We start from the raw sequence: 12,606 nt of genomic DNA on the forward strand, positions 1-12,606 counted from the left end.
TAGGGGCTCTTGGGTGGCTCAGTCGGTTAGGCGTCCAACTTCGGCTCAGGTCATGATCTCACGGTTCGTGGTTTCGAGCCCCACTTCAGGCTCTGTGCTGGCAGCTCAGAGCCTGGAGCCTGTTTCGGATTCTGTGTCTCCCTCTCTCTCTGCCCCTCCTCTGTTCACGCTCTGTCTCTGTCTCAAAAATAAATAAACATTAAAAAAAATTAAAAAACCAATCTAGTTCATATTAATCTTCCTCTTTTGTGTTATTATTGAGATACTACTTACATTTTTATACATATAAACCATAATATAACTATTTATTTGTATAGTTGTTTTCTGAATCAGAAGAATGGAATTACAAAAATAAAAGTATGTTTATACTGTCTTTATATTTACCTCTATATTACCTTTACTGAGACTTTATTTCTTCATGTTAATTAGAGTTACTGTCTAGTGTCCTTTTATTTTTGCCTCAAGGACTGCCTTTTGTATTTCTTTTAGGGAGGTCAACTAGCATCAAATTCTTTCAGTTTTTGTTTATCTGGGAATGTCTTAATTTCTTCTCTGGTTTTTATGAGTAGTTTTTCTAGATATAGAATTTTTGGTCTTTTTCTTTCAGCACTTAGAATATGTCTATGGAAGGCATTTATATTTAACTATATCTACAGAAGGCATTTATAGGTAAGGAGTTTTGAGGTTTGGATTACTCACTGAAATTGGATTAAGTTAAAATTAAAATAATTGAAAAGGAATGGTAATTATGTTAATTAGAGCAAATAGCATTATCTTCATTAGTTAGCTTAATTTTTTCTTTTAGCTCTCTAGTAAAAGCAGGACCAACTCTGTACTTATGAGCCAATATAAAAGTGATAAGCACAGTATCAATCTAAATGTATTGTTTTACAAATTAGTGATGTTTCAAGTGTGTTGAGCATTCTTGAATAGACCTATAAAATTTTTTTTGTTGGTAAAGCTGTAATAAATTATAGCATCATTTTTATTTTGTTTTTAAAGTTTACTATTTTGAGAGAGAACATGCACGCATGTGCATGATTGGGGGACAAATAAAAGGAGAGGGAGAGAGAGAATCTCAAGCAGGCTCCATGCTTACAGCACAAACTCAGGAGCCATGAGGTTATGACTGGTGCCGAAACCAAGAGTCAGACGCTTAACCGACTGAGCCACCCAGGCACCCCTAAATTATACTATTGTGTAAAAACAATCATACTTTTAGTCTATTCTATGATGAAATAATTTTTCAAATGTGTGTGTGATTATAAAATACTTTAACTGCTTAGATTCTTTTCAAATTTAGTGTTTTATCTTTTATAATATCAGGTAGTAGTATATACATTTACGCACATTTATAACCTGAGAGAGAGGATAGGTTCCATCAAGATTACATTGATTACATTGATATATATAGTAACATTGAAAAATTGGCTTCCAGGGGTGCCTGGGTGGCTCAGTCGGTTGAGCATCCAACTTCAGCTCGGGTCATGAGCTCACGGTTTGTGAGTTTGAGCCCCGCGTTGGACTCTGTGCTGACAGCTTGGAGCCTGGACCCTGTTTCTGATTCTGTGTCTCCCTCTCTCTCTGCTCCTCCCCTGCTCATGCTGTCTTTCTCTCTCTATCAAAAATAAATAAACATTAAAAAAAAATTTAAAAAAAAGAGAAAAATTGGCTTCCAATTGTCTGATCTCAAGTTTTTCTTTTTTCTTTTCTTTTTTTTCTTTGTTTTGTTTTTAAATTAGATCATATTGGATTCTAATCAAGATGAGGTTCTTAATTATCTCAGTCGTTAAAGTGGCTTGTGTTGTGGTTTGATTCTTTAAAAACTCCTTTCAAATTAGATTTTTTTTCCCTATAGGTTTTTGGTCTTAGTGGAGAAGAATGATTTTTTGCTTTGATAATGCTTAATTTTTCTGTCTTACATGGGCCCAGTAAACTGCAGTGAGTGCCAACAGGCACTTCTGTTACTTTGTGTTATCCTTGTTCTATGTCTGCCTGATCCACAAGGATAGTGACCATGACAGTGTTGTTTATTGTTCTTTCCCTAGTGCCTTTCATTGCATCTGATACTTCATAAAAATTTGCTGAATTAGTAATTGGCTCTTTAACACCACACTAAATGTTAATAACATTATTTCATATATCTTTATCCTGGTAGCTTATGTCAACAGGCATTAATCTCTGGGAAAGAATATGTCTTTTATACCTTGTGCAAAAAAATGTTGAACCAACAGATATTATGTGAGGTTTCAGTGTGGCTTTCCTGAGAATGATATGCTGGGTATTAGATTATGTTTCATTTTTCATGATTTAAAATGAAAGAAACAAAAGCCTAATTAAATTATCAAAATGATCAAAAGTCAGTGGTAGAGAACCAATAGAATGATAGAAAGTTTTAGACTCCAGTCAGCTTTGTGATTATTCATAAAGAATCTGTGAGTCAAATAGCCAAATATTCAAATTAATGAAAAGTCTCAGAATTTATGTTATTATAATGAACTATTGATTTATAATTTTTGATAACTTACTTTTAGTTCTCTGTATGTTTTTATATCTTTTATTTCTTTTTTTTTTTTTTTTTTTTCAACGTTTTTTATTTATTTTTGGGACAGAGAGAGACAGAGCATGAACGGGGGAGGGGCAGAGAGAGAGGGAGACACAGAATCGGAAACAGGCTCCAGGCTCCGAGCCATCAGCCCAGAGCCTGACGCGGGGCTCGAACTCACGGACCGCGAGATCGTGACCTGGCTGAAGTCGGACGCTTAACTGACTGCGCCACCCAGGCGCCCCAATATCTTTTATTTCTTTAAAGAATTTATAAATTTAAGAAACCTGCATTTTAAAAGATGTCAGTTTTGACTAATTCAGGCAAGACCTTTTCCCTTTTTTACTGTGTGAGCAAGGTTTTACTGTTCTATAAATGTAAATAAACTTTCATTATCAAGAAAACTTCTAGTTGGTATATATGGCCAAAAATTGGTAAAAGTAAAATTATGACCAAAATTTGATAAAGCTAATTCCTCTTTATTATTATAATTATTTTCCTTTCATTTGTTATTTCATTCCACTACTTTCTAGTAGTAACTGGGCAAATTAGTCTTCTCAGTTGATTTTCTTATTTGCAAAATATGGATAACAATTTATAAAGCTATGTTGGATATTAGAGTAAATAGAAGTAATAAAATGCTTAGCGTAGTGCCCAGTATATAGTAACACTCAGTAAATGATAAAAGGATTATCATAGAAGGGTTTCATTAATATATATGATTTCAAGGACTAGGTGTTTTGGTTGTAAGTCCATTTTAGCCAAAGAACTCTATGTCCAAAATCATTAAGGTAGCATTGTCCAAGCTCTGTTTGAACAGATGTATGCACCATGAAAGGAAAATAGGTATACTGGGGGAAAAAAGGTTCTCTTTGGAAAATGCTGCAAATAATAACCACAATATAGCTTATCATTTTTAAGGCTTTGAGAAATCCTAAGAGCTATGTGAATTTCCTTAGCTGGCCATGTTATAAAGTTTGTGTGTACAGGGACCATTTTTCTTAAAATAAGGAATACTGAAGGTAATGGGAGAATTGCTGTCCTCAGACTTTTAGGGGTTTTATAGGCTTTCCAAAGGGTCCTGGCCTAGAATTTTTAAGGAAAGAATTTTTAGATCCTCCGGTTTTTCCTAAAAATGATCTCTCTGGCAACCTCAGCTCACCTTCTCTTACTTTTGGTGCTCTGCCCAGATCCCCTTGGATCTCTTTTCATAACAGCTAGAAGTTCCTTAGAGTCCTCAGCCCTGGGGGGAGCACAAATCTTTACACAGTATTGTTACAGTGTTTTTGCACTTTTCAGATGTTCTAGATTGTACATACGGTTTTGTTTTTATAGTTGAGATAAATCAGGGCTTAGAACTTGAGAATATATATTTGGAATACAATGTTAGAACATTTCCTGTACATGTGTTAAGGAGCTTTCACATCAGTGTGCGCTGAACTGGGTCATCTGTTCTGTTATCTGCCTGACCATGTGCCTACATTCTCTCCTTTATTTTCCCAATTTGATGCATACCCTAACTATGATATTTGGTATTTTGAGATGAACTCTGAGTACAAAGCTGTACCATAATGTAAGATGTCAGTTTTGGTGTGACTGGAGGTACTTGCATCAATAAAAGAACAGGTTACTCCCCTAAAAAAAAAATCAAAAACCAAAAAAGAAAAAAAATCCCTCTGCAGTATAATTTATTCTTTAGAGTTTTACTGTGGGATCAAGTTGAAGCCTATCCTCTTCAAGACTTTTTTGCCTGAATCAAGCACTCTTTTTTTTTTTTTTTTTTTTTTTTTTAAGATTTTGTTATTAATCTTAATGAACCTAGGTGACTCATTTGGTTAAGCGTCTGACTTTGGCTCAGGTCATGATTTTACAGTTTGTGAGTTTGAGCCCCTCATCGGGCTCTCTGCTGTCAGCACAGAACCCACTTTGGATCCTCTGTCTCCCTCTTTCTCTGCCTTTTCCTTTCCTCCTCCCCCTACCCTGCTTATGCGCGCGCTCTCTCTCTCTAAAATAAATAAACATTAAAAAAAATCTTTCAACATTTTGTTATTTTTAAATAATCTCTACACCCAGCGTGGGCCTAGAACTCACAACCCTGAGATCAAGAGTCACATGCTCCACTGACTGAGCTGTTCAGGGACTCTGAATCTGGCATTCTTGATTGGCTTCCTCTCATGTCCTTCCTTGCTTTCCTCACTTCTGGAACAGTCTCCCTTTTGAATGCTTCCTTATTGTATCATTTGGTGTCTATTTATAGAAAAACTACCTAAGATGTTATATTAATTATCTACTGCTGCACTTAACAAACATTTATTATTTTACAGGGTTAGCTATCTGGGAGTGGCTTAGCAGGGCCATTCTGGCCCAAAGTCTCTCATGGGGTTCTAGTCAATATGTCAGTGAGGGCTGTAGTCCTCTGAAGGCTTGACAAGGGTTGGGTGATTTGCCTCTGTTATGACTATTGGCAGAAGGCCTCAGTTCCTTGCCACATAGGCTGTCTACAAGGCTGCCTGACAATCCTCATGACATGGCAGCTGGCTTCCCCAGAGTGAGTGATCTGAGGGAGGCTGAAAGGAAAGACATAATGTCCTTTGTAATCTAATATCATAAATGACATACCTTCTGCTATATCCTACTGGTGACATAGATCAACCCCTGGTTGGACTGTGGGATGGGACTACGCAAGAGATCTTTGGAGCCATCTTGGAGGTTACCACACTAACTTTATAAAAGAAAGACACGTCCATCACTGATACTCATTGTATTGATCCTTCACTGATAACTGCCTTTGTGCATTGTCGTGTAAAAACTTCCAGTGTACCAAATAAAGAAGTCTCCTTTAATGGTTAATTAAGGGAGTGTGTACACATAAGTGTGCCTTTCTTTTCTTGTGCAGAAAAGGATAAACCATGTTAGAAAAAATATATTTTGTCTTGTGGTAGGATATTCTTAGTTCTTTTTATTTTTAATTTTAATGTTTTAATTTTGTTTTTTGTTTTTGGGAGAGAGAGTGCAAGCAGGAGGAGGGACAGACAGGGAGGGAGACACAGAATCCGAAGCAGTCTCCCAGCTCTGAGCTGTCAGCATGGGGGCTCAAACCCATGAGCAGTGAGATCATGACCTGAGCAGAAGTCGGACACTCAACCGACTGAGCCACCCAGGCGCCCTGGGATATTCTTAGTTCTGACACATGGTAGGTGGGAGTAATGACCAATTTTCATTTAAGGTCCTGATCTCTTTTGTTCTCTAGCTGTTGACAGTGAATATATTGCTTTTTAAGAGGGAATATTGTGAGAGTACAGAAGCAAGAACATAGGAAAATTTGAATGTAAAACTGATGTATGTGTTTAAATATAGACAGTGCTTTTGGCTAATCTTAATACTCATCCTTAGGATGTGTCATTTGCTGTAAAGAAAAACAGCCAAAATAATATGAGTTAGTGAAGTGGGATCTTTTAAATATAACTGGAGTATTTTCTGGGGCTGCTAAAGTTTCGAAGTTACATTGACTAACCCATTCTTTCATATTCACGTAAGTTGTGATTCAGAAAAACTGTTAAAAGCCATTTGCCAAATTGGTGATATTTTTGACTTCATATTAAAATAAAATAAAAACTGGCTGCTAGACTGATTAGTTTCTACCATATCTAACAAAATTAATGTGTCGTACCTGACTTTTATACTTGGTTTTATTTTATTTCCAAAATTGAACATCAAAATTTTATGTATGTCCACATATTTACTGAAGGCATATTGATTTTTTTTAATCATACTCCTCCTTTTGTAAGTAACTTACAATTGTATCCGTATATTACATTGCATTATTATAAATTTGGTAATGAGAGCATTAAGTAATGCTCTCAGTAATTACTCTCAGTAATTACTTCAGCATTTAAGTAATGAAAAGTGATTTATTACCTTGCTTTTTAAGGTACATGAATGGATAAAACAGTCACCTTGGATTTAAATAATCTTAATCTTGACTAATTTTATAATTTATTTCTCAGTGGTTTTCATAATGTTATATCCCATAGTGCATACTAACATATTTATTTCAGTCAAAACATGAAGTCAGATTTTTTTCTGTGATACTAATACACTTGCCTTATTTAATAGTTTGATTGTGAGGACTGCCCTTGCTAATTGGGTTTTAGGGTGGGTATTTTATCGGTAAATTAAATACACTAAATCTGTAGTTCAGAGTTTTTAGCTAAAAAGTATGTTGTTAGGTGCAAAAACAGGAAAGCCCCATTCATCATATTAAGAAACTAATTTCCAATAAAAATTTAGGTTTTGTTTTATTAATTATCTAAAATTATAATATACTTAGAGTGTATTGATCAGTTCTTTCTTAATTGTAATGATAATTCAACCTAGAAGGAAAAAGCTACCTTAACACCTAAATCTTTATGGTCTCAGGAATAAAATAAAAATACAAACATACTACACTAGAAAATATAGTATTAGAGAGGTGCCTGGCTCAGTCAGTAGAGCATGTGACTCCTGATCCCAAGGTCATGAGTTCGAGCCCCACATTAGGGGTAGAGTTTACTTAAAAAAATACACAGTATTAGAAAAAAACACATTAAATTAGAAAATATCTATAAGGGTGGTAGTCTGAAAATATTAATTAAAAAAGAAAAAGGAAAACTAATTTATTTCTAAATATTAAGGAAGAGCATGTTCATATATTTTTTAAATGATTATAGATAACCATTGGATATGTTTAAATGAGGATGTAATAGTTTTATTTATAATATACTTGAAATTGCGTCCTTTGTATTTATTTAAACTCATAATGGAAAAAATTTAGTTACTAAAATAAAAACTGTGTGAGGGGGATCATAGTTTTTTTTGAAATTCTTTTAATTCTTTGAGTACAAAAATACTGGGAGAGCTGCCCTAGGGGTTACCTAGGTAAACTTATTTTTTGCATTGTGAATTTAGTTTTTGTAGCATTAAGAAAAGGCATTTTTTGGGGTGCCTGGGTGGCTTAGTTGGTTAAGTGTCTGACCTCAGCTCAGGTCATGATCTCGTGGCTTGTGAATTCGAGCCCTGCATCAGGCTCTGTGATGACAGCTCAGAGCCTGGAGCCTGCTTCAGATTCTGTGTCTCCCTCTCTGCCCCTCGTCTGCTCACGCTCTCTCAAAAATAAACATTAAAAAAAAAAAAAAACTTTAAAAGTCATTTTTTTTAGATAACTACTTAAATAGTAAAACTATCAAAAATTTTTTTCTGTGAAAATAGGAGTTTTGATTTTTTTTTCCCTAGTAATTTTTTTTTTCTTTTGGATTCTGTTTGGAGTCTTGAGTAGGGGAATGGGTTCCTAGTCCTTTTTTCTCACTCTGGATGGATTCTCCTTTTAAGCAGAGAGGAAGACAAAAGAAATGGATATATCATTTCAATCATTCATTCATTCATTCAACAAATAGCAATTGATTGCCTTCCATGAACCAAATGTTGTGCTAAGTAATAAGGATACAACGGCCAACTGGTTGGACAGGACCATGTTCTAAAAGACTGGAGTCAGGTAGTAAAGATAGATCTCTGTTATCCAGTGTGGTAGCTATTAGCTGTATGTGGCTACTTAAATTTAAATTAATTAAAATTAAACGAAGTTAAAATTCAGAGTCTCAGTAATATTAGCCACATTGAAGTGCTCAGTGGCCATATCTATCTCGTGGCTACCACAGAAGACAGTGCAGATATAGAAAATGTTCATTGTCACAGAAAGTGCTATTAGACAATGGACCAATAGACTGCTAATTAAGAAGTTATGGCACAGGGGCACCTGGGTGGCTCAGTCGGTTGAGCATTTGACTCTTGGTTTCAGCTCAGGTCATGATCTCATGGTCATGGGATGGAGCACTGCGTCAGGCTTTGTGCTAGGAGTGGACCATGCTTGAGATTCTCTCTCTCCCTCTCCCTCTGCCCTCCCCCCCTTGCACATGCTCCTCTTTCTCTCTCTCTCTCTCAAAAAAAAAAAGTTATAACACAGTTGATAAGTGCAGTGATATGGATATACAGATTACTGTGGGATAACACGGATAATAGCAAGCCTCAGGAAGTTGAGGAAGGCTTTCTAAAGGAAGTGACATCTATAGTGAGTCCTGAAGGATAAATATAAGTCATATAGAGAAACAACTGGGAAGCGCTTTTCAAGAATAGCTTGTACAAAAGTCTGGAAGTGAAAAGAAAATGCTATATTGAATATACTGAGATGAGGCAGGAAATGGAAGAAGGTGACAGATCATGTAGAGTCTTATACATTATTTTCAGAAGTTGAGACTTTACAGCCAATTTCTTTATTTAGTTCTCCTCACTGACAGCCATATTTTGAGTTAGTCAGAAATCTATAAAACCTTAGTGATAAGTTGGGCAACTGTTAAATTGCTTGAATTTACATTTAGTCTTCCTAAATGTCATGATAACAAACAAGGTTACTCTTTTTGAACTATAAAGTCAAAAATTTATTCCTGACATCAGTATGAAATACCATTTCAGTTATATTCCGTTTGTTAGAAAATTTAAAATGAGGGGCGCCTGGGTGGCTCAATTGGTTAAGCGTCTGACTTCAGCTCAGGTCATGATCTCGTGGTTTGTGAGTTCAAGCCCCACATCGGGCTCTGTGCTATCAGAGCCTGCTTCAGATTCTGTCTCTCCATCTCTCGGCCCCTCCCCTGCTCATGCTCTGTGTCTGTCTCTCAATAATAAATACACGTTAAAAAAATTTTTTTTTAATTTAAATGATTCTTAGTGGTAAAGAAGTTATCTGTTTTGTAGTATGTTTATGTTTCATTACTCTGCTGATTTTATTTTAGGGTGATGAGGAAACATTTGAAAATTATTACCGAAAACAAAGGAAGAAACAAGCAAGACTGGTATTGCAGCCCCAGTCAAATATGGTAAGTTATGTGAACATTTTGAATTGGTTATATTGTCATTTTTTACCTCTTACCCCACCTTAATTTCTTCAGAGCATGTATCATTATTCATTCAACAACAAATATTTATTGACTATCTACCATTTCCAATAATTGGTTTAGGTGCTAAGGGTATAGCAGTGAACAAAACAGGTAAGTCCCTTCTCTCATGAGCTTACATTCTATTAGAGATAGATAGTAAACAAATAAAATAGTGAATAAATAAAAAGAGAAATAAGAAGATATATAAAGTATCAGGGAGTGATAATTAGTTTCTGACAACATGGAAGACTATGTACTTGGATTAATTGTTCTACTGACAAAACAACTAAAGATGCTGGATAAAACATTTAAACATTTTAAAAATTATTTTTAACTGCACTGAGGATTTGGTAGAAAAGTATAGTTAGGAGAAAAACTAAGTGAATATGGAATTGCTCTGTATGGAATTGCACTTGTGATAATTATATGACTAGATGTGTTTGTGAAAACAGTGCATGAAAAAGTGAGTTTTATTGTATGTAATTTATACAGTATATCCCATTATAGAACAAATAAAACAGGGAAACTTAAATGAAGGCAGAAATCCAGATAGGTTTAATTAAGCACTAATTGTGGCTTTTATCTTAGAGGCATCTGTTGAATGGGAAAGCATGAATTTTGAGGACATGGGTGTACAGAGAGCCACCCAAAGTAGCTGATAAGAGGTTGTCTCCCTTGTGAAGCTAAGACTCCAAAGAATTAGAGCCTCATTATTAGGATGACCTAGAGATAAAAAACATCTGGGGGCACCTGGCTGGCTCACTCAGTAGGGTATGCGACTCTTGATCTTGGGGTCATGGGTTTGAGCCCCACATTGGAAGTAGAGATTACTTAAAAAAAACAAATGGACACAATGTTATATATTTCAAAAATCTAGCAAAACCTCTCTGTTCTTTCCTCCACACACTGTAAGGACATTGCTTATCTTAAATGTTGGTGCTGAAGGAACAAGGCGAAAAAAAATCTCTGAGAATACATAACAAGTGGATTCTCACATGTGTTTGCTACACAGATTTATTCTACTTGGATAATTGAAAAAAATCTCAGGTTGAAAATTTAGTTTGAAGTATTTCTATGCTGATATTGCCAGTAGAAACAAATGCAGATCTCTGAACTTTCATATCATAATTTCAAGGAAAATTAGCAAATCACAGTCAAAAATAATTATAAAACAACTGAGAATCATTAAAGATATTGGCAACAGAGGGACTCCTGGGTGGCTCAGTTAGTTGTGTCTGACTCTTGATTTCAGCTGAGGTCATGGTACTGTAGTTGTGGGGTCAAGCCCTGCATTGGGCTCTGTGCTGACTGTGGAGCCTGGGTAAGATTCTCTCTCTCCTTCTGCCCTTCTCCCCGGCTTGTGCTCTCTCTGGAAAAAAAAAAAAAATATGTGTGTGTGTGTGTGTGTGTGTGTGTGTGTGTGTACATAAATATATAATGTAGGCAACAGAAATAAATCCTAATAAGAGACTTTTAGTGTTTGAATTGTTAGCCACTTATTTTTATTTCTTTATTTTTATTTATTTTGAGAGAGAGAGAATCCCAAGCGGGCTCCACACTGTCAGTGCAGAGCCTGAGTTCAAACTCATGAACTGTGAGTAACTGTGAATTTAATGCAAATTAAAACTGCAGTGAGATACCACTATCTACCTACTATACTAAGATTAAAAAGATTTATGATAGATGCCCCAAATTATTAGCCATTTAATATAGTAATTATTGAATATATTTAAATAAAAAGCAAGCTTGCTGATATAAATAGGGAACAAGAAACTGTAAATACTTACCAAAGTGAAGAAAAATCAAGTGGAATACCTAGAAATTGAAGATCTAATAATCAAAATTAAAAATTTTATGAATAGGTTTAGCAGTTGATGAATTCTTAGTTGATTTGAAGAGATTACTTTGAAAGCCTCACAGAGAGATGAGAGGATAAAAATACCGAAGAGAGACAGAGGGGATACAGATAGCAAGTCTAACATATCTAGTTGGAATTTCAGAAAGAGAAGCTAGAACAAGTGAGACAGAAGAGTATTTGAGGGCATAATGGCTGAGAAGTTTCCAGTATGGACAAGAACTATAAACTTTTACAGAGTCATATCCAAGGAATCCCGAGTAAGTTAAGTAAAAAGAAATACATTCTGAGAGATCTTATAGTGAAATCGCAGACCATAAAGAGAAAATAGAAGACCTGAAAAATAGTATCTGCTAACTTTAGTTAATTGACATTTATTGAATACTCCTCCCCAAATAGCAGAATACGCATGCTTTTCAAATGCACATAGAAGGTTTACCAAGGTAGATCAAATGCTGGGCTATAAAATAAATCTCAGGAAATATAAAAGACTTGAAATCTTTTGACTACAAGATAATTAAATTATCCATATGCAAAAAAATACTGACTTTTACCTCAATCAGCAATTCAAGAAATGGACCCAAATGCAAGAGATGAAACTTTAAAACTTTTAGGAAAAAAACAAAGGGTAAAATCTTTGTGACCTTGGGTGAGGCAGTATTTTCTTAAGTGAGATACCTAAAGCATAAACCATAAGGTAAAGAAATTGTTAAATTGAACATTAAAATGAAAAACTACTCTTCAAAAGGCATTGGCAAGAAAGTGAAAAGACAAGACACAGATGGAGAGAAAATATTTGTAAAACTCATGTCTAACAAAGGGTTTATATTCAGAATATAGAAGAATTTGTATAACTATAAATAATTAAAGCCAAACTAATGGATAAAAGATCCAAGTAGAGATTTGTCTAGATATACAAATGAGAAATGAGCACATGAAAAGATGTTCAATATCAATGTTTCATCAGGGAAATGCAAATTAAAACCACAGTGAGATACCACTACATACTTACTAGACTAGCTAAAATTAAAAAGATTGATCATAGCTAGTGCTGGTGAGATGTGGAGCATCTGGAACCCTCATGCACTTCGGGTGGGTGTAAAAACTATGGTGCCTCTTTGGAAAATAGTTTGTCAATTTGTTACAATGTTAAGCATGCACTTACGCTACAACCCAGCCGTCTTACTCCTAGGTTTTTACCCATGAGAAATAAAAACAGTGGCATATTTTAAATGCTAAAG

General features: G+C 35.1%; 1 protein-coding gene across 5 annotated transcripts in view; it reads left to right on the top strand.

Annotated features, from left to right (window-relative positions):
• The window catches only part of EXOC6 (exocyst complex component 6), a 224,344-nt gene that overhangs the window by 85,954 nt on the left and 125,784 nt on the right, over nucleotides 1-12,606 (top strand). For all 5 annotated transcript variants that reach the window (XM_019445097.2, XM_019445095.2, XM_019445102.2 and 2 more), the window contains one exon: nucleotides 9,367-9,450. In XM_019445097.2, the coding sequence (XP_019300642.1) occupies nucleotides 9,367-9,450 (84 nt within the window). The remainder of the gene's footprint in view (nucleotides 1-9,366; nucleotides 9,451-12,606) is intronic.

Source organism: Panthera pardus, unplaced genomic scaffold (genome assembly GCF_024362965.1).
Source record: "Panthera pardus isolate Hobbes unplaced genomic scaffold, ASM2436296v1 HiC_scaffold_22, whole genome shotgun sequence".
NCBI classification, from domain to species: domain Eukaryota; kingdom Metazoa; phylum Chordata; class Mammalia; order Carnivora; family Felidae; genus Panthera; species Panthera pardus.